This window comes from Neomonachus schauinslandi, chromosome 3, assembly GCF_002201575.2.
Source record: "Neomonachus schauinslandi chromosome 3, ASM220157v2, whole genome shotgun sequence".
NCBI lineage: Eukaryota > Metazoa > Chordata > Mammalia > Carnivora > Phocidae > Neomonachus > Neomonachus schauinslandi.
In genome coordinates this window covers 183,282,029-183,305,320 of record NC_058405.1, presented here as the reverse complement: position 1 = coordinate 183,305,320, position 23,292 = coordinate 183,282,029, and the positions used below count along the sequence as shown (strand labels likewise).

Genomic DNA, 23,292 nt, shown 5'->3' with positions numbered 1-23,292 from the left:
GGCAGGGTGATTTTTGAAAGCACTCACGTGTCTCTCATTGTTTGGACAGGGCCAGGAAAAAAAAATGGCTCGGTTTCACTGCAAATTGGCACTGATGCATGTTTTTGAAAGTTAAAAACAGTATAACATTCATGAGTGAATCTCAAAGAATGTTGTCTTCTTGTCCTTTAGAATAAACACCTGTGTTGCAAACACAGTAAAAGCCATCTTTATTGGGAAACTGTTGGTTTCTTTTTCTTCATTGCTCTTATTTTATTTTTAACAACTAGAATTTTAAAGTACAATTTAAAATATTATAATTGAGATAATAGTTCTTTTATTTATTTTTTTTAAAGATTTTATTTATTTGAGAGAGTGAGCAGAGAGAGAGGGACAAGCAGATTCCCCGTGGAGCACGGAGCCCAATGCGGGGCTCGATCCTAGGACCCTGAGATCATGACCTGAGCTGAAATCCGGTGCTCAACCAACTGAGCCACCCAGATGCCCCAAGCAAATCACAATTTTAAATTAAAAAGAATTACCCCACATTTTATCAGGAATTTCAGTGAAGCCTTTTTAGCTGACTTTCTTCTTGACCTGAAGAGCAAAGGAAATACATGGATCCCTTTCTCTTTTAATAAAATTCTCTTTAGTTGCTAGATATGGCTTTCTGATTGGAGGAGTGGTCCACATCTTTGAAAGGAGCTGTTCTTTCCATGCTGTCAGCCCCGCTGTGATCATCCCTGTCTCCTGTGGCCACAGCTGATGTACTCTGTGACCCTGGTCTCTGGGTCACTAGTAATGTAGTAATGAGACCTTCTGCTGGATAAATGGGATCATTCCTTTTATACTTGGGATCCTGAAAAAGGGTGATGAGAACACACTCTTCCTAGCCTTCCCAGAAAGCCACATTTCAATTATACCCCAGGGGACCCAACTCCTGAAATCCCGTCTTTCTGTCCCGTGCTTCCCATGCCGACCCCGCCACCTTTCTTGTAAGCTGGTCCAGTGTGGATTTAAATGGAACCCATTTGACCACAGGCCTTTTTCTCTGCCCTTCAGGTTACCACGGCCTCTACTGTGAGGAGGAATATAACGAGTGCCTCTCTGCCCCTTGCCTGAACGCCGCCACCTGCAGGGACCTCGTTAATGGCTATGAGTGCGTGTGCCTGGCGGAATACAAAGGTGGGCACCGCTTCGTCTTCTTATGCCCGAGTGGCCTAAATGACGTCATGGATTTCTCAACTCAAATGCATAAACCTCTAATTGGAGCATTACATTATTCAGGGTAAAACCCAAATGCTGGAGATGGGATGATTTATGGGACCGAAGAGAGCAATTAGCAAGCCTGGGGTTTCCTCTTGATAAACTGAAAAATCTCTCTCCTGCCCTTTCCTTCTTCCCGTATCCTCACTCTTTTCTCTGTTGAATGTGTACAAAGCCGATGGTGAGAAGTGAGCCTAAGTGCCCCGTCAGACATAGATCGAAGCACAGGGCTGTGGGGCTCGCTGGGCAGAGGCAGGATGCTGTGCTGTCGGTGGAGGATGCAGGTGGAATCTCACATGTTGGAAAAAAGTTAATTCTCATTAAATGAGTCAGTTGCAAGGGAAATGTTAGCTCATTTGAGTGGATGCGTGTCAAAGTCACTCTGGAAAAACAGCCGACATCGACAGAGTGTTTGTAACATGCAGACCTTGTTTTAAGCCCTCATGTGCATGAACTCACACAGTCCTCCCAATAACCCTGTGAAGTGGCAGTGGTGTCCCTCAGAAGCCCAGCCAGCATGTCCCTAATGCCCTTTCTTCTGCCTCCCCAGTGGGCTCAATGGTGTGGCTCCATTCTAAGCCCAGATACCCTTGGACGGCACCACGCCAGGAAATCGTGTTTATCAGCTGCCGCGCACATTTCTCTAAGCCACAACTTCAGGGCTGGGTTTAGATTTTTGTAATGCATCTGTGGGCTCTATTTATAGCCGTTTCATTTAACCTCTGGCTCCCAGCACTGCTTACTTGATACCATCCATCTGCCTGGTAACCTGGCCTTGCAGCTGCTGTTCCTTCTCATTGGATGGACCCACCGTTATTTAGTGGTCTTTTTGGTGGGCCTTCAGGGTGTGTAGGCCGCATGGATGAACTTGATCTGGTCTCTCTGGCTGGAAGGGATGAGGCTGGGCCAAGTGTTTGCTTTATGTTCAGGAGATCTGCTTCTTCTCTCCCAGTGTGATGCCCATTTAGAGCCAAAGTCCACCATTTCCGCAAGGGCAGATGTTCTGGCTTCATTCACGTGGATTTCATTCCAGGGTTTTCAGAGTATTGAGAAACAGGGAGTCTGGTCGATTCTGGAAAGAAGAATAAAGGAGCAGTGAGTCAGGAGACCTAAGTAGCTCAGCCTAGTCATGCCACAGGCTTCCTGCTGAGCTGGGAGTAAACTCTTAAGCTGACCAGTCTTTCTTTTGTCTGTATAAAGCAAGGACAATGATGTTTACCGACATTTTGAAATTCTTCAATGACAAAATTAGTAGTGGATGTGCTTCGAAAATTAAAAATTCTAAATTCTTCAGTTGATGATACAGTTTTCCTATCTTTGAGGCATTGCTCATGCTCTCGTGACTAAGCAGTAACAAATACAATTACACACCATGAGCCACAGATACATATGTTGATCCTTCTATATATACTCGAAATTCCGCCCCTTCTATCTTTCTGGGACTTGCCTCCATCAGTTACTGACTCTCTGTGAGGGATGACCCAAGAAGGAAAGTGACTCTGGAGGATATCCCAACATATCAGGGGATTTGGATTCTCAAGGAGAGGATGCAGGTGTTGGGAGCCTTTGCACACCACAAGGTTAGGGGAGAACCGAATCAATGGCTAGCAGAGCTCCAAGGACCCTCAGTTTACAAAGAGGAAGTATATGCTATGAATGTGCTCCATGTGACCTAATGAGCTGGGGGGTGGGGTAGCTACAGATCTCATGGAGACTGGCTGCCCTCTAATATAACTGCACAGTTGGGCTGAGCTGGTCCTTTATTTTCTGTATGGCTGAGAGAAAATGGTCTCTATTCATTCCTGGACAGCCCTGAGCCTCCCAAAGTGGGAGGCCTCCACCCTGTGCCTTAGTATACAGGGTTACCAGTTGGCCAGCCTGTCTAGCACTGGAGGGGAGTCTCCAGAGGCATCTGTCTCTGCCTGACGTTGGCAACCTTCACCCTGGCCAGTACGGGGAGCCTGTCTCAGCAGCTCAAGAAGGGAAAATAATCTGGAAAATAAAAATGAAATTGCAACAACAACCAACAACTCCAACCACTCCAGGGAGGAAGTGAAGAAAGTAATATATATTACCCAAACTTGAATCTGGATCTAGAAAAGCCAAAGGAGGAACCGTTTCGTGGTAGAAGTGAAAATATGAGGAAAGGGAAATCCTGACTGACAAGATAGGAACTGTGGAGAGAAGATCCAGGAGCTCTGTTTCCGTCTGGATGGTGGATGCTCAGAGGAAGAAGGAACACATGGAAATAAAACCAGAATCAACTAATTACTAGAAGGAGAAGTCTATGAGCTGGGGAAAACTGAAGTTTTCAAATAGAATGAATAGGGCTTGCAGAATGCTAGAGGGGTTAATGAAAGAGATGATACACCATTTGAGATTTCCTAGTAAAATTTCTAAATCTAAGGATGAAGAGAAATCTTTTTTTTTATAAGAGTCTTCACAGGGACAAGTTACATACAAAAGAAAGAGAATCAAATCTGCACTGACCTCCTCCTCTCTGTAATGAAACTAAGCAATAGTGGAGCAATGTTTCAGGCTGCTCAGTGCAAAGGACAGGTAGTCTTTACATTTGAGGGCAAAAGAAAGATGTTTGGCACATTTAAGGATACAGAAAACATAACGCCATGTCCCCTTTCTAAGAAAATCATTTTAAAAAGTATTCTCACTCAGCTGGACCTAAATCAGAACAAATATAACTAGATAGGGGAAGATAGAGAACAGGAAGAAGAGGGTTGAACAGACTCCTTTAAATGCAGGGATAAACCTAAATAGATGATATTAAAGTGATTGTGGACGGTAAATTAATGGTGAAGAAAAGTCTTCTGAAAACAAGTTATACCTGCTTTACCAATTAGTTCTGCTGTGTAATGAATCACCACAAAGTAGTGGTGTGAAATGATACCCTTTTAGTTGCTAACGGTTCCTTTGGTCCAGGCATGTCTTCGTGGACTCCCTGCTCAGGGTCCCACAAGGCTGGAATCAAGATGTTGGCTGAACTGAGTTCTCATCTGAGGCTTGAATAGGAAAGGGTCAACCCTTGTGTTCCCTCCAGTTGTTGGCAGAATTCATAACCTTGTGGCTGTAGAATTCATGGCAGCTTGCTCCTTGAAAGGTAGCAGCGAAGGGGATATGAAAGAGAGCTTGTGCTGTTTCATGTCTCTAACTTCAGGAGAGAAGACTGCACCCACTAAAAATATCACCTGATTAGGTCTGGCCCACCCGAGATCAACACAAATTGAACTGATTAGGGACGTTAACTGCATCTTCAAAATCGCTTAACTTTTGCCGGATGCTCTTGGTTCAAAGCTCACATGCAAGGGAAGGGTGTGACTCATTGAGGGTCCCCCTAGGGTGTGTCCATCATACCCATTCTTAAGGAAAAATTTAAATGACCACATTCAAGTTTCCTATCATTTTAACTAAATCCATGAGTTGAAGGGGGTGGGGATGGGAAGGGTTGGAAGACATACACATCTGTTAAAGATCTCAGATGGGCAGGTAAAGTGATCATTTAATTTGGGTAGATGTGTAGAGACCTTTAGGTTTAGATTTAAAGTAAGACTCCTGAAGGCAAAGCCTAGCAGCGTAAATGGTCAGACTTCTAAAGTAAGAGTGGTGGGGAGGGAGTGGTGGGTGGTAGAAGGAAGTAAGAGAGAGGTGGAGAGAGCTAAGTCATGCCCTCCAATCTCTCCTTGGGGATGGACATTTGGAAGCATTTCCCTGAACATATATTTACATGTAGGTTGTGGGCATAAACTCGGGAACCTACCAGACAGGTGGGCAGCAAGTCCTGACTAGTACTTACCTCTGGAGTTAGAACTTAGGTGGGTGGTGTGTTGAGGGTGGAAGTTGAGACTTGAACCTCTTACTTTACATATACATTTTTTTAAGTGGTGGTCTTTACTGTTTTATGTTAAAATAGAACTTAAATAAATGAATATGACTTTCTAAAAAGAATGCGTGTAATAGGAGGTCAGGCAAGTATAGCTAAGAACATTTTGAAAAAGGAGAGCAAGGGGGGGAGCTTTTGCCAGGTGTTTTATTATTATTTGTTTATTATTACTACATTCAGGGGTTATGGGTGTAAGAATGGACAGCTAACCAAAACTGAATAATGGCCCAGAAACCATCATCTGTAATAACGTATGACTCTTAAGGAGAAATTGCTATAAATGGGGAGGAATTGTTTTGTTTTGTTTTGTTTTGTTTTGTTTTTCATAAATGGTGTTGGAGAAATTGGGCTGCTAAGTAGAGAAAAGAAATGTTTTTAAACTTCTAAATACATTCCATGTAAATTGGAAAAAAACACCTTTCATTGGCTCTGTCCTCCTCTACTTACTTCCTCTCTCTTCCTCTTTATTTTACAAGCAAGTTTCCCTAGAGTTGCTATAGATAGCCTCTCAGTTTGTAACATTTTTGTTCTTTTCTTAATCCTCTTCAGTTTGGGTCTTGTCCACACCATTCTGCTAAAATGGATCTCGCGGTGACCTAACCGAAGACTTTTTTCAATGAGATCCCGAAGCCTACCCCTCCAGCTTCTGACTCCCAGGTCCTGGCTTCCTGCTTCCTTGCCCCACTGACCGTGGCTCCCTCTTGAAACTCACTCTGCTTTAGCTTCCTTCTGCGGCTTCGATCCTGTCCCCTGACTCTTGTCTCCCTGCCCTCACCGAATCCTTGCCCTCTGGACACCATGAATGTCGTTGGTCCCCGGGGTTTCCTTCTTGTCCCCTCCTTCTCCCCCCTACTCTTTGCCCTCATCCAGCCCTGCATCCACTGACTGCAATGTTGGGTCCCCAAACATGTGACACCTCCCTCCTTGACCTCTCCCGACCTTGTCTCTGTATTTGCTGTGACACTGCTGGTCAACCTTGTAGAAATTCCCTCTTTCTTAGGCTAAATCATCATCTCCTGAAAGGCAGAGACTATATGAAGTTTCTTTTTTTTTCCCCTCTCAGTTCTCTGCAGCTCTTGATGTGGTGGCTTACACAAAGGCAAATGCTCAACAGCCATCTTTAGTTGAATTGGAATTGCTGCTTAACGCACTGATTAAATAAAGGAAACCAACGTGAATGTTTTCCCAGAAAATTTCCGCTGTAGATCGTGAAATTGTTAGAAGCAACATGCATGGAGGGACTTGGAGTAACCTCCCTTTGGACATACCGAAATGCTCATCCCTCCTCCAAAATTAGCTCAGAGCTAGTTCATGGCAAGACTTTTAAGACCTTGGTTAGTTCACAACTTCATATTGTCAAAAAGTCAAGTTTCCCCATATGCTGTTGACTTTTATTTTAGTAGGACAAACTAAATGATCAACAGCATACTAATTTGGAATTTTTGGTGCTAAAGTTATAAAGAAAATATTTCAATTTTTAATTATGAAAACAGTGCAACAATAATACAATTTTTGGAAAGAAGAAAATTTGAGATATCGCATAGTTTTCAACAGACTACAAGAGCAGTAAGCATCTCTGTTGTCTCCATCCTTTTTAAATATCCATGTTTTCACAGATACAATGGAGTATGCCTATAATTTTTATATTGTTCTTCCCATACCTTCCTTTTGTAGTATGTTTGATTTAGATTTTGCTAGGAAGTCTTACTAGTTCTATATTAAATGGCTATGTAATATTCCCCTAGGGGAATATTTATCTGTTCCCTTGTGGCATCTGATGTGAGGCTGTTATAAACAATTCTGAAATGAACATCTTTATGCATATAATTTTTATACTTTCTGAATTTGGGGGGGGTGGGATTGGGTTTCAGAAATGAGATCACTGGGTTATAGGTTCGATCACATTGTACCTAATTGTTTATTTTAAAAGTCTACAGAAATTTGTAACTGAAGATGAGAACACTTTGTTTGCCCGAATTGCTTTTTTCTGTGTAACCAGTGAACAAGAATTTCTGGATATTTTGTGTATGTAGCCCTTCTCAAATAGTGGGATAGATACAAAAATGCGTAAGTCAGGGTTTCTTCCTTTTTTAGGCTATTATTTAGCCAGAGGAGCAGGCTGAGACTGGCACACACAAAAGAAATAATGAGGCCAAGGTCGAGATGTCAGTTGTCATTTCTGAGGGAAAGGAAGTTTAGAAGGGATTGGCCTCTGTGATGGTTGAAATACTGGGAAATTTTTTGTGGAGGAAATAAGTTTGAATAGAATAAGATGGTGTCTTAAAATGAATATTAAGTTCAAAGAACGTATAGAGTTAATTTCTTTACCTGACTTAATTTTCCTGGAGCTAAAATAGTGATTTTCAGCTTTCAAAATATTAATCATGACTAAATTGTGATGGCAACAAAGATTTACAGTTGGCGCGCTCCTCTTTGAATTTTTGCTCATTTTAATTCTAAAATTAACTTCTATACAGAGCCCTGTTGGAATAGAGATCTTTTCAGAAACATTGCCTCTCTATCCCTTAATATGAAAAGTATGAATTTTTATTAGTTTTGACTGAATTACAGTTTATTTTTGCTTGAGACTAAACATAAGTTTTGTAATAGTGCGTGCTACGTCCTTTGCCAATGGGTGATGCATGTGTCGTTCCACAGACTTAATTTGAAGTGTGGACCTGGTTTTCCCTGACAAAATAGGGTGTTTTTGAGGCAGATTTGGAATGGCTTCTCACTCCTCTGGCAGTCCCACCTGTGTGTCAGCCAAAGTACACGGACCGTCGCCCCTCCTGAAAGGACAGGGTTCTGGTGATACGTCCAGAATTTCTTCCATGCGTTAAATCATGGCCTCTGCTCTAAGGGACCTCAGAGATTTGTTGGGTGGGGGGGAGATGGATCAGACAGGAGAACAGATAAGTCATGCTTTAACACAGTAAAGTCTGTAACAGTGCGAATCTCAGCATGCTCTCAATGCACAATGGTGGAAAAATGGAGCTCTGTCTCAGGAGACTCAGGTTCAGCTTTCCAGAGAAAGAGCATTTGAGTTAGGCTTTGACAGATAGATGTGCCAGGTGGAGACCAGCCTGGGCAGAAGGAAAGGAAGGCATTCTTGTCAGAGGAAACGGACGCCTAACACTCAGCGTGGTGCCAATGTTCAGGGCCCCTGGGGAAGGGGGCCTGAGAAGGAGCGTTTGAGAGGAGGCTCCTTGGCACATCAGTAGTGTTCATGACTCTCTATTCTCTGTATTCAAGGTTTCCAGCTCATGGTTGTTCAGCTCTTAAGACAAGCTGAGCAATATGACAAATAGTTTTTATACAGGAATTAGCAAGGCTTGGCGTATAGAAACCAAGTGCTCACTGGGGACTTTTAAGACCATCTTGCTTCATAGCCATCGTGTTTCCATGAAGATGAGCTTTTGTCCGATCTTGCTGCCAGAAAACTCTCAATCTCAAGTGACCCAATATCTTTTGAAAAAGAGAAATAACAAGGGATAAAATTATTGCGAAAAACAAAACAAAACAAAAACACCCAAAAGATCAAAATTGCTATTATCTTGGGTGTTTTCATCAAATCTATCTTACCAAAGTCTTTTAAGGTTAAGATGTTCAAATACTTAACCTACAATTTGCTTTTCTGCCTCATTTGAAAAATGTGGTCCTCTATGTGTTAATATATTCATTGTATTTATATTATGCAGGCTTCATTGGCTAATGCATTACTAGAAACCCAGTAAAGATCATCTTTGGTCATTCTTTCTTTAGATCTAATGGACATCTTTTTAGATTCCAGGCATCTCTGAACTTTGGTTATAGCTGTATTTCCCATTACATTTGAAAGCCTTTTCTGTCACCTGGTTTCCATTGATCAGCCCCATGGGAATTTGAAAATATGTAGATCTTTGTTTTTTGATAAACACTTTGAAGCAGAAAAGACTGTTTTGCATTTTATTCTTTTGGTTGAGCCCGTGCTACTTGGGAATCAGTGGGAAAATAGAAGCTTCTGGGTGAAAAGGCTGTACACACCCAAGTGAGAAAACATTACCAGTTTTATGCACATCTTTAAATTAGTTTGATCTTGTACATCACCTGGGTTGCCTGGGTTACTTAAGGACTGTGAAAGCCGGGGAGGCTCATTCCAGTCACTGGAGACAGGGAGGGAGCTCGGATGGGGCTTTAGGGGACCACGTCCCACCAGGCCCGAGGAGGTAGGATCGGGGTGGTAGGTGCAGGGAGAAAAGCCGGCAAGGACCTAAAAGTCACTTTGGGAAAATATCTGACAGAATATTATTCATGGGATGGGCACGAGGGGCAAAGGATAAAATGGAATGAAAAACCATCCATTCTAAATGCTTTGCCAGGCTCAAAGAGGTTGTTAGTATGAATACAGATAGGCAATTCTGTTTTTCTTTCCTCTTACACTTTTTTCCTCCTTCTTGAGCCTGACTTCTTAAGACACTGAAAAAGAAATGATAGACAAAAATCCCAACAAGAATAATTTCAGTGACTAAATGATGAGTCACTGGGTGTGGCCGTCCTTTGCACAATATGAGCTCAGTAATGAAGTGGAGAGCAAATTGAGTAAATACCATTCCGTTACTATTTGCTTTCTGCTTATTTCACGAGGCTGTCAGGAAGGGTGAATGTATCACTATATACATCCTTATACAGAATATAATATAATCTCTCTTCCCCTCCAAAGGGCAAGGGATGAGAGACAGAGGGGAGAGATTAATCCATTCATCTATCTTGACCTTCCAGTGAAACAACAGCAGAAATCTTACCTTTCAAATAACACTGGATTTTTAAAGTTTTTTAGAAAATTACAAAGCAATAATTACTCATTGAAAAAAAATTCCACCAATATAGAAATCTGCTTTTGCTGTAAAGATTTGTACAATGCCTACTTTTTGTGAAATGGGTGCTGAGCTCTGTGGAATTTCGTACATTTCCACGGCCAGTCTGAGCTCATTCTCAGCAAACTACTTAGCAAGCACAGGCTCAGATTCAGATCCCTGGTGGTTTCAAATCCCAGCTGCCCCCGCCCCCCACCAGCCTCGTGACCTCACGCGCTTTTTCTTGGTCTCCTCATCTGCAAAGTGGGGGTGGGGGAGGAATAAGGCTATTTGTTTCCTAGTGTTGTTGCCAAGATCCAGTGAGATGCAAAGCCCGGTGTGGGGGTCTGGGACAAAGCTAGTGCACAACACGTTAACTTTGGTACATGATGATCGGATTTGGTCTTTTAGAATAAAGTCTAAGTACCCGGTGGCTCCCTTTCTGCTCTGCAGTTCCCTAAAGTAGAAGCAGAGCTCATTTCAATATCTGACTCCTCATCTTCCCCATCAGGAGGCTGCTTATTAATTATATCAATATCTTATAAAGGATGTCTGGCTATTTTCTGTTTCTCTGAGACTTTGAAAACATTCTGATAAATGTTATCTTTCAGGCTTCTAACTTGCTGTTCCCCAGACTTTGGGACAGGGCGTCAGAGAAAGTAGAGATAAATGACGATGGTGGGACCTAAAAGCAGAGAATGGATTTGTTGTGTCCTCATAAGGCGTGTCCTCACGACAGTCTAGGCAAGAGTAGGCACACAGGTGTGCACACACACACACATATGCATGCACACACGTGTGCCTCTGGGAAGCTGCCTTCACAGAGTTCTGGGCTGTCCCACCACTTGGCTTTTAAAGGCCATGGGGGCTGGAGATCCCTTAATGAGTGACCCCTTTTGCATCTGTTTCTCTGCAGGAATACACTGTGAGTCGTACAAGGACCCCTGCGCTAACATCAGCTGTCTGAACGGAGGCACCTGTGACGGCGAGGGCCTAAATAGCACCTGTGTTTGCACCCCTGGGTTTACAGGCAAGTGAGCCGGGGGCTGAGTTTTCAAATCTACCCCCAAAACCCAAAGATGGCCGCTGTTAAAAACAAAACAAAAACAAAAAACCTCAGAGATCTCTATGCATACGTTATTGCAAAATATGAAAACGGTTGCAAAATGCGACTAGGCACTGCTCGGACAAAAATCTATAAAACAATTGGCTGTGTTGTCATTGCAGGAGGTTCTTCTGAAGCCAGCATTTGGTACAGAGACTTGCTGAGATTGTCATTGCTGTACGTTTCCAGAACCGCAGCTTTGAAACACGAGCAATGAGCCATTACACCAGCAGCTGAGAAAGTTTAAGTGTTCACGGAAGGAGGGGAAAGGAAGGATCAAATGCGTCTTTTCTAGAAATTGCATTGGGTGACCGCATTTATTTTTACGGAAAGATGCAACAGCGGCAGGATATTGAAAGATGAAGGGAGGTGGTGGTGGTGGGCAGTGAGGGAGTGACTCTAGCGTCGGGGGTGCTTGTTAGTGAAGGTAGAGATGCTGGAGCTGTGGGGGATGGGGAGAGAAAACTGCCAAGAGCAAAGTAGATGAGGAGGGCAGGGGCCAGGGGGCAGGGCTGCGTGCAAGAGAAGCCCTGGTGGCCTCTGAGCTCTGAGTGGGAAGAGTCATTTCTAGACTAGGGATCCTTCTAGATCACCCCCTACCCTATGGGCTTCAGGGAGGTTTTGAATCCCTGAAATTGGATGTGAAACATTGTATGGATGTGAATCTGTTGAGAGGAGGTTCCCATTTTCGTTGTATTCTCAGAAGGAACCATGAACCACGGGCGTAGAAAAGGTCGATCCTTTGCTTTTCCATCAGAACCCAAGAGTCCTGAAATGTAGAGCATCAGACAAGTCGAGGTTTCAAGAGCTTGCTCAACCAACAGAAGCATCTGGGTCACTCTGGTTTGCGAGTTGGGAAAGGTTGACATATAGAATGCTCACAGAAGACGGTGGGGACTTAGCTGCAGGAGAGCACCTTGCCCGCTCCCCGATCCCTACTCCCCTCTCCCCTGCCGAGCCCCTGGGCCCCCCCCAAACCCTGGAGGATTTCACTGGGGAAGATGCCAACGGTCAAGATGTGGGAGAAACGACTTCTGATCTTCCTTCTATTTATCTGTGTCACATCCTGTGTTTTTCCTTTTGGGTTTTCCTGGGACTGAGAAGTGGGCTCATTCCAGAAAATGAGTTGCAGATGGTTTTGTTTTGCTGACTGGTTTATAAACACACACAGACGTTTATACTCATCAATGAATGCAAAAATAATATTCGGGAAGCATTCTGGGTGTTTTTTCTCACATTTTTATCTCACAAATCATAAAAAGCATGGAGGGAAGATTAGAAAATATAAGACCATAGGAAAAAACCCCACCGCTTAGCACCGCACCGCTCAGAGGCAGCCAGTGTTAATATCTTGATACATATATCCAGAGATTTTCCTGAAGGTCTGTGTGTATAACATATAGCATAGAGTGTGTACGTGTGTATATTTGAATTCAAAAAGGAATTGTAATTCTCCTACCATATTGTAACCTACTTCTCACTTAAAAATACGTGTATATCATAAATGTTTCATCATTTTCACTAGCTGCCCTTTAGCCCATTATATAAAATGTTTTTTTTCTAACACATGGCCAATTCAGCTTTTGGGGGAGTTGAGAACTGTTCCCTATTGTAAACAACATTGCTATGAGTATTCTTGTATGTACATCTTTGTGGACGTGTCTGATTATTTCTTTGAGCTAATTTCCCGGAGTCCCAGGGTTCGGGAAAATATGTACATATTTCCATATTGCTCTTGAGAAAAAACACTGTACCAAATTCACTCCTACCAAGAATGTACAGGGACACCTGTTTTCTTGACTTCATAGAGATGCTGACAATTGTCATTTTGGTGGCCAAAAATGCCCTTTAAGTGTTGTCTTAGTTTGTAGGTCTTCGATTCATAGTGAGGTTGAATACTTTCAAAATAAATGTATGGTTATTTGTCTCTCTTCTTTTATAAACTCCCTATTCATATCCTTTCTTTGCTTTTCTACCATTTATGTTAACCAGCCTTCCTACCTTCCTTCCTTTCTTTTACTTTAAATTTTTATTTTAATCCCAGTTAACGAACACTTATATTAATTTTTATTCTTGATTTGAAATAGCCCTTTTTAGTAAGTATATGACATTTTATATTCCATAGGTTGAAAATATTTTTCTACTGCCATTTGCCTTTTAAATGTATAAGAGTGTTTTGTTTTCCTATATTTTATTTTTATATAATTAAATCTTTATATTTTCTTTTGCTTTCTTGTAGTTTCATGTTGAAAAACCATACACATCAAGATTTTATAAACGTTCTCCTATATTATCCTAATAACATAGGAGTTAATTTTGTGCATGCAACTCTTTAATCCATTTGAAATTTATCTTGGTATCCTATGGGAGATAAAATGCAATCTTTTCTCCAGAATATTTACCAAATCTCCAACTTCCTAATCAGCATTCGCTCTTGGGTATCTCTCAAAGATACCCGGAGATATAGATTTTCTTCTCCCTTCCTTCTTTTTTTTTTTTTAAGATTTATTTATTTATTTTAGAGAGAAAGAGGGTGGGGAGGGGCCCAGAGGGAGAGGGAGAGAATCTCAAGCAGACTCCCTGATGAGCGCAGAGCCCTACTCGGGGCTTGATCCCAGGACCCTGAGATCATGGCCTGAGCTGAAACCAAGAGTGGGATGACTAACTGACTAAGCCACCCAGGTGTCCCCTCCCTTCCTTCTTGAAATGTTTGCTAGCTCAATAAATGGTGTTACCAGCACCTCAAGTTGTTCTGGCCAGAAACCAGGGACTCATTTTGTCCTCTCATCCTTTTCTCCCTTACATGCATCCAACCACCAAAGAATCCTAGAACCTCTTAGTTGCTCTCACTTCCTGGAGCCGACACTGGGCTGCCTTCATGTCCTGCCCACATGAGTGCAGCCCCTCTAACTGATCTCCCCACACCCCTTCGCCTTCACCCCTAACGCATTCTCCACACTGCAGAGACCTTATGAAATGAATCTCTAATCCCGTTGCTTGCTGCTTAAACATTGCTTATTGGTATTTCATTGTTTTTAAGAAAAAGATCAAAGCCCTTAGCATGATTGTCGAGACCCCAGCAGTCTGGCCCCATCCAGCATTTCCAGCCTTGCCCTGGCTGGTTCCTGAACACCCCGAGTCAGGATCTTCTCAGAAATGTTTTTCCCTCCACCTCCTGCCTCCTGGTTCCCTCTGCTCCCCCACCCCACCCCTAGGCATCTCTTCCATGGTACTCACCCTGATCAGAGGGAGAGGTTGGACTCCTCCGTGAAGCACGTTCCAACATCGCTCTAAACTGGTCTTTGAAAACAACAAATGTGTATTTCTCTTCAGCCCTGGTAACTGTTCTGGCTGCAGAGGAGCACAGAACAGTTCCCAAAGTTGTTTGGAGATCTGTGCTGTTAATTTGTTTTAGAGAACACTGGTCCCATGAGATGCTTCTTGGAAAAAACATCTGTGGCCAAATAAATTTGGGACATGGTACCATGTGGAGATTCATAAAGGGTGTCTGGGAACTGCAGACTCTGAGAGGTCGTACAACAGAGAATTTTATTTGCCTTTGTTTATTTTCCAAATATTTTTGATCATAGAACCTTTCTTCCCGCTTTAAGAAGAACCTAGAGTATTCTGAGAGTTAGCAGGCATGGCAGAGTCTGGTAAAATATTCACTTCCACCACCTAAGGAATGATGCTGCCTGTCCTCTTTGAATTGCTACCTTGGCACCAAATACTCTTTCATTTTACCTAAGAGTTAGCAAAACTTACTCTCGGCCAACTATTAAGCACTCAAAAGCTCCCTAATTGACTAAGTGGAGTGAATTAGGCCAATCATTGTTAGATAATTAGACACTCAATCCAATGGCACATTTACCTCATGAGATTGGCTTTTTCAGCTCAGGTTGATTTTGCTCTTCTTATAGGTTGTTTAGGTGAGACCTTAGATTATTGATTTGAGGCCCTTCCCTATTTCTCATGTATAAAATTTGGTGCCGTAAATTCACCCTTCAACAATTCTTTGGCTGTGGGGGCACCTGGGTGGCTCTTGATTTTGGCTCAGGTCATGATCTCAGGGTCCTGGGATCGAGCCCCAGGTCAGGCTCTGCACTCATCATGGAGCCTGCTTGTGATTCTCTCTTCTCTCTCTCTCTCTTTTTCTCTCTCCCTAAAGTAAATAAATAAAATATTAAAGAAAACAATTCTTTGGCTGTGTCCCACAAATTTTATGTCATATTTTCATTTTCATTCAATTTTGTTTAGGTTCCTTTAGACTTTCTCTTTGATCCATGGAGTATTTGTAAATGTGTCATGCAGTTGGGGCTTTTTTTTTTTTCATGCACTTTTGGGCACTCCTGGGTTGCTGGTTTCTCTAGCATCTGATCTGGAACATAAGAAGCCAGAAGAAAACTCAGGTCCTCACCACCACATTGTTCCATGAGTCCTGAGTTTCCCTGCCAGTCTGTCTCCTCCTGACCTCTCAGAGTCTTCTCATGTTTGTTTTCTGTATAATGTCGAGAGTTTCTGCTTGTAGGAGGAGTAGGAAAAATATTTCCATCTCACCGTTTTGGAAGCAGAAATTTCATTCTGGCTGCTTTTAGGATTTGTCCTTGATTACTGGCTCTTAACAAATTGATCACGATGTTCCTTGGTGTGGTTTTGTTGGTGTTTATCCTGCTTGGGATTTGGTGTAATTCTTGGATCTGTGGTTTTATAGTTTCATCAAATTTGGTACATTTTTAGCCATTATTCCACCAATATTATTTTATGCCTCACTCCCCTTTCCTGGGACTCTAATTACATCTGTTAGACTACTTAGAATTGTACAACAGGTCACTGAGTCTCTATTGAGTTTAAAATAATTTTTTTTCCTGAGCCTCAGTGTGTTTAGCTTCTATTGCTGTTGTCAAGTTTACTGATTTATTCTGCAGAATCTAGTCTGCTGTGAAAATCGTCCAGTATTGTTTTTAATTTCAGATATTATATTTTTCATATCTGGAAGTTCCATTTGGTTCTTTTCTATATCTTTCATTTCTATCCTCATTTTGTTCATGTTTTCCTTCACATTTTGAGCAAATTCCTTGTTTACTCACCATCATCTGTGATTTCTGCGTCTGTCTTTGGACTGATATTTCTTTTGGTTATGAGCCACATATTCCTATTTCTTTGCACAGCTAATGGTCCTTGTGTGGATGGACAGTCATTGTGAGTTAAGTTATTGAGTGATAGGGTTTTTTGTGTTTCTTTTTTTAAGTGCTGTCCCTTCTCCCCCCCACCCCCCCCCGCCCCCCGCTGGCAGGTAGGTAAGTTACTTGCTGGCCTGACTGATCCTTCCAAGGTTTGTTTTTATATTTTGGGGAGTGGGTCTGTGGTTGCCTTTTCTCTAGGGATAGAGATGCCCTAGTACTGAGGTGCCACCTTTTCCCACTGAAGCACTGGGTGGCCAATGAAATATCTGCATTCTGACTTGTGAGACTTTGAACACAGTCCTCTAGGAGCTCGGGGAACTGCTCATCCTTCATGGTGTTTGCCAAGCCCATGGAGTTCCAACGTACTCACACATAGGATTTAGCAACAAACTCAAGGGGACGCAGCACATTTCTGATGCTCTTTTTCTGACTGGCTCTATCTTCTTTGGGAGCCTGTCCCACACGTTGCAGCTACCTCGTCCCCCACAAAGTCCAGTTGTCCTTGGTTCAGAGAGACACTGTGTTCTCAGTTGGCAGCAGGCAGGAAGCCAGGATGATCACGGCACTCAGCTGTTCTGTTTTCCTTCTCTTGGGGGCACTGCCTGTTGTCGAATGTCTCAAAAGTGTCTTTCCTTAAATATGTATGTCATCCGCTTTACCATGGAAGGCCAAGAGAGCTTTCCATCACTCCATCACAGCAGAAGAAGTTCCAGATCATTTTTAACATTCATTTCATCTGGAATAAAATACCTGGGGAGCATGGAGGAGGTATAGTTAAAGTACCCAGTCCAGCGCCTGGCACACAGTAGCTCTATATTTAATACTCAGTATTCTAAATATAATGATTTTCATTGATATCATGCAGTGTGGGCTGTATTAATTGAAGGGTTTACTCACAGCAGTGACTTTTTAATTTTTTTCCATTTTAATGTATTTGAGTAAAGCATACAGAATTAAAGGGCACACTTGTAAATTTGCATAAATACTATCAAATTTGATACCTACTCTATGTATTACCTCTTAGAAAGTAGTAGATTGAAAAGCAATTGTAAAAGATTTAAAGCTCAGACTCTGATTTCCAGCCTTAGTCAAGTAGAAATTTCATTATGTATTCTCTTTACAAATGTTATTCAAGCACAACAGTGATTTAAAAGTAATTGATTTTTCCCCAACTCAAATTAAAAAAAAAAAAAATAAGCGAGTCAACAAAAAAGTCATCTGGCTCAACCCAGCAAAAGCATAAAGATTTATTAAGTCAACTCTGAGTAAGGCAAGGTGATATAATCTACCAAGAACTCTTCTAAAATAAGCCAGAATGCATATTGCTTGAGTGGAATGGTGGGGTGCTGAGGCGCTTACAAAAACATAATACTCTTATTATGGGAAACTCGAAATGAATTTACATGCAAATGAATATACATACAACAAAGTTGCTCTCTATAATTCATAATAAATCTTCAAGTACTTTGCGTAAGACTGATGTCAGAAAGCATGATCATTGTAAGGCAGAGAAGATGGTTGTGTTTGGGAGTCTTCTGGCTGAAAATTTTCCTCCAGGGGCTCCATCATCAGCATCACCCCATGTCCGTATTCCTACCGCCAGTTTAGGGCACGGTGAAGGCCTGGAACTGAGAGCCAGGTGGTGGATAAGCGATTCAACCAGAGGTGCAGGAGCCTCAGTCTGTAAGATAGGCCATTAGAGTAATCCAAGGGTTGCTGTGCCCCATGCGTCACCCCTGGGGTCAGCCAGAGCATCTGTGCTATGGAATTAGCTGCTGGCTGTTTGGGCCCCAGAGTTTATATCCTTAGCTAGTGTGATTTAATCCGTCCCCAGTATGGCCCTAAGAACACAGTGGTGAAGAAATCCAGACGTGGATGGGCTTGGGACTCTCTCTGGTTCCCAGTCCTTTAGATCCTGAGTCTCGATAGTTTATCCATACATACCTACAAGTTCATTCTATTTCCCCCTGTCATTCTCTATTCCTATCAAATCCTTTCAATCTGGCGGGGGTGGTGGTGCCCAGGAGGAGACAAAACTACGGCCTGCGGACTTCTCCCAACTACATCAGTGCCCCCTTGGAGATCCAAGAACCAAAACATGCATTAGGGCTAGTCTGGACCCTGGACTGGGCATTTACCTCGCTGGTCCAAAAAGCTCTGGACCAGAGCAGGAACGGATGGGCTGGACTAGCTCTAGGACTGCCCAGAATTTAGGGGATTAGAGGGGTTTGGCGCTGACATTGGACTTGCGGAGCAGAGTGGAGCTTCTGAGTGTTGCCGGGCAGTGGAAGCACAGAGAAGTCAGGCTGTTTCTCCAGCTGTGGCTGCAGAGGTAACGGGGCATCTTATTGTAGAACGTGCAGTTTTCCCATGGCCAGCTGAGGACAGCCACTGTCCAATAAATGCCTCAAGTAAGTTTGTCTTCCCAAATGGTTGGAAAGTAGTACTGATGCATATGTATTTGTCAAGGCCTTTGATTTAGTCCTTTTAATGTTTCTCAACACGTTCTTGTTTATATGTCTCCTCAACTAGTCTACCATGTAATGCCAGCTGTAATAGGTTCGTCTGTGCCCTTTTACACTCCGAGCGATTGCCCCATTAATAGCAAGACAACCTTTGAAATAGGTTAGTGAGAGGCAATCCATTTCATGTCTTTCCCATTGATGTAAATGACTATATTTATTGCAGGAAACACATTCACTTAGACACTACTGAATTACAATCAACCTAGTAGGACCTCCGAGGAGTAAATGTTTTATTCGACAGATTTCACTTAGTTAAAAATAAAATAGTCAGATGCCAGGTAAGAAACAAGTGTGAAATGAAACAGGCACGAAATATTTCATCGTGAGACTCCTGCTCTAAAATGGGCTGGGAGTGACATATGGTGGTTTCATAAAGGCGAAGTAAACCACTAGCAGATTGGAAAGTACTTTAATACTAATTAAGTAAGCCTGGAAGTAACTATCCGCGTGTACACTGAAGCATTGCCTTTGAAAATGGACAAAATATTTGATTTTGCTCCTTTGCTTTGGTCGATGACTGTAGCATTGCTAGGGGTTTTGTGGTTTGTTCTGTTTTTTGAGTATCACTTTTTACATGTATCTAACAAGATAGAGATATATTTTGAAAATTTCTTTTTCTCATTTTCAAACTCTTAAGAGAAATTGCCTCAATTTGAAGTACCCTGTTCCATTCATTTGATGAGATGCCTTTCGGTTTGAGACACGTACCCATCTTGTAGTGACTCATAGTATGGCTTAAAATAGGTGAAGGTGGCTTTGTTTGTGTAACTTGTGATAACAAGCTATTTCCTGTAAATTGGTGTTTGGACCACCATGACATCAGCCCATGGTCTGGTTTGTTAGTTTAAGCCAGGCTCTCTCTGATGGGGACAGGGATGCCCCAAAATGTTGGGTCTAGGCAGGGTCAAGAGCTCCCTTTTTCATCATGGGGGAAGGACAGGCTGGAGTGAACGTGAGCTTCCCCAGGGTCATGGTTTCCCAGGGGAGATTGAGTCAGAGCTAGGCTAACCCTAGACCTCAGAACTGTCTTTTCTTATGGGAGAGGGGGGTTGCTGATGCTCTTCCTGTGCATTTCCATATTTCCCAGAAACATATCCAGGGATTTGGAACGTGAAGTAAATGTTCATAATTGACTCTGGCTAGGCTCACAGCTGTGCCCTAGAACTCTCCAGAAAATAGTCAAATATCCAACACTTGGCCACAAAAAAAATCATAAGCTGTGAGTTTTGGCTTTCTGGAGTTTCAGAAAAATAAATAAGAAGATTCAGTGGATGGAATTCAAAATAAAATAGACTTTTAAAATAAAATCAGGAACCCCAGTTCTCTGTTCCCATCAACCTCAAAAGGTTTATTCAGACATGAGAATCAGCCTCAGTTAACTATTTGACTCTACTAAAGGAGATGCTTTTGACCAGTGCCATTTTTTTTTTTCCTTTTTTAGTTTTACTTCAGCAAAAGATCCCTTGTCTGGGACTTTGGGGAGAGTTCCCCACTTCATGTACACAGCCAGTTGGGATCCGTTGCTGGAGACCGTGACCCCAGCCTTGGATCTCCGCTTGGCCGGAGCAGTGATGGGTGACAGCGCCGCTGGTGAAGCCAGCTGTCCTCACTGCGTTTCTTTATCTCCGTAGGTGACGAATGTGACATCGACATCAACGAATGTGACAGTACCCCATGCCATCACGCTGGTACCTGCCTGGACCAGCCCAATGGTTACACCTGCCACTGCCCTCATGGCTGGGTGGGTGCAAACTGCGAGATCCGTAAGTATTATGCTGTTGTTTAACCTCATATTTGCATTCAACGAGAAGGGGACACTGAGCGTGCTCAGGTGGCTCCTGTCAGCCACTGAGTGGCTAACCTGAGTCACCCATGCCTCCCGAGTCCCAGAGGAGTACCTTTGCTCCCTGCTCTGTGCCCCTCTCCCTCCTTCCTGAGTCTGAAGCCAGCCTTTCCACTGGGATGAGCATGTGCAGATGTCATCCAGAGCTCCCTGCTCCAAGACAGCCAAAAATGTGCCGAGCAGAGAAGCATTAGAATCGTAGCACAAAATAGAGTCTTTGTGTTAAAAACATGAAAAAGCACACAGAATATAGACTCGCTTTGCATTTATGTCTTCAAGCGTCTTCAAATGTATTAGGTTCCATCCGTGGCCTGGAGAACAGTCCAGCGAGGATGAGGGTAAAAAAAATTGGAAAAACATTACAAGCTGCGGAGAGCAAAGTGTTCTCTCTTAGAGATGAGCCCACAGAAGTTTGAAAATGTCATAATCAAGATTTCGTGTATTAAAAGAGTGGGTCTGCTAGGATGGAGGTGAAAATGAGAACTGACACGGAGTTCGGTGTTCCGGTTGTTTGGGAAACTGGGAAAAATTCAACCGTGAAAGGGGTTTTCTTCTCACTGAAATTCATTGGGGCAGGGGATCTTCCATAAGGGCCCCCTCCTGGGCTCTCTCAGCCCTCCCCTACTTTTCTTAAGGTAGAGACGGCTCATCCGCTGTGCGAGTTTGGAAGGAGGCAAATACATACGCATAGCCCTGTCAGTCTGTCTGTCTCCTTCTGGAGGAGACAGCTGCCCCTACTCCTCTGTTCTTTGTTTCAAGAACGACCTCCCACGGGTGGCCCAGCAGTGCCTACGGTGTCTTGGGCTTGTCTCCTTCTCAGTGTGGGCCTGAGGTAGGGGCCGCCTTCTCCAACATCTGTTTGACCAGTAACACTCTCTGGGCTCCTCCCTGCTTACCCTTTGTCTTTTTGCTCTTGTTTTGGAGCTTGAGAGGGGAAGAGGGTCATTATTTTCCGGGCTCCCCATCATTGACCTTCCTAAAACACCCATGGACAGAGTGGTCGTAGCACCAACTGGCCTTGCTGAAGATGGGCAAGAAGTGTTGTCTTGTTGAAGAAAGATATTGAAAGGGATTCCATGGTCAAAAGGCCAATGGCTATGAGCTGGTGTAGGATGTTAAGTCCATTCGGGGTCTGTTGGCAGAAAGCATCCCAGACTTGGCTCAGCAGGACCCTGGTTCTTCCCCTGGCAGGACACTCATTGTGTGGCTGCATTGAATTGTGCCAAGCCTCAGTTTACTTACCCATAAAATGGGACCGGTTTTCATTCTAAAATTTGGCAATGCTGTTGGAAATGACAAAGTTTGTGCCGTGGGGCAGAGTAATATCTATTGATAACTTTTAGATCTTAATTATGGAGATAAATGTATAGGAGAGTATGGTTAAGAAGTCAGGAATACACAAGAGGCCCTTAAGAAGTTTTTAAGCAAAGTACCATAATTATAAAAAATCGAAATTTTACTTCCTTCCAGTGATGATGATATAGGCAAAAGATATACAAAGACGGAATAATAGAAAGGGTAAAAGCTGGCTTCAGATTCTGGCTCCATCATGTGACCTGGACAAACAAATATACCTCTCAGGGCCTTGTCATCCTCACTTATAAGATGGTGATGGGAAGGAGCCGTGAGGCAAATATGTGCACACTTCTGCTATGCAGTAGGCACTAAATAAATGCTAATTTACTGTGGCTCATATACATGAGCTACTCCTTGGGAGGACCAACCTTCGGCAGCTGTCTTTTTAGATGATGCATGCCCCGAGCACGGGCCACACTGAGTGGCCAGGTGTGAGGGGGGCCCATCACAAAATTTTTTGGTCTACACTCGGGCTCTCTGTTGGCCTGCAATAGCACTTCCCATCTGATGATCTCATTTGCACCTCTCCATTAGGCCAAAGGCACTGAAATCAATGTCATCACAGATTAAGCTCTGCTAGGTTCCAGGGTTGGATGCTTCCACCCTTGACCTGAGTGTAAGAATGGAGAATGTGCAGGTGAGCTCTGCTATGACATGTAGCTGGAACTGGTGGCCAGCATCTAGAGAACTGGCTCTGAATCAAATGGGATGGATCTAGGGCCCAAGAGAGGAGAGTACCTGGGTGGTACAAGGTCAGGTGGGTCGACCCCAGCAGGAAGGCTCAGATGTACACAGAGAACTGTAGCCCATGTAGCTACATAGCACAGAGGCCTCCGGGATGGTCGAGAGTGGTAAAGGAGCCTCCCATCAGCCTGAGCTCTGCCTCCAGAGGCCACATTGCCTGCCTCCCTCTCTTGCTTAGTCTGCTTCAGCCAAAACATTGTCCTGTTTTCTCTTCCGTGGACAGGTCAAGTTTCTTCCTGCCTTTAGGCTTTTGCACTGCACTATGTCTGGAGTTTTTAGATTTTAGCACAGCTGTCTCCTTCTCTGCACATTGACTAACCCAATAGTGAATGTTTCTTAGAAGTTTGCCCTTTTAGAGTTATTTATCTGTTCCCCAATCAGTAATAGGGAGCAAAAAATCTAGCAGACCATAAAGATTTACCAAAGCCACCCAGAACACTGATCCAGAACTATCTAAAAGGATCATTTAAATAGCTCTAGTGTTTTATAATAACTCTGAAACAAACGCAAACCCCAAGTCTTGGAAAGTAACAAAACAACCTGGTGAAATTTTAGTTATCTCTC

General features: G+C 43.1%; 1 protein-coding gene across 1 annotated transcript in view; it reads left to right on the top strand.

Moving 5' to 3' along the window:
* DNER (delta/notch like EGF repeat containing) overlaps window positions 1–23,292 on the top strand; it is a 299,213-nt gene that overhangs the window by 262,629 nt on the left and 13,292 nt on the right. The window contains exons 9-11 of the mRNA XM_021682968.1: window positions 1,042–1,164; window positions 10,889–11,002; window positions 20,417–20,548. Of these exons, the coding sequence (XP_021538643.1) occupies window positions 1,042–1,164; window positions 10,889–11,002; window positions 20,417–20,548 (369 nt within the window). The remainder of the gene's footprint in view (window positions 1–1,041; window positions 1,165–10,888; window positions 11,003–20,416; window positions 20,549–23,292) is intronic.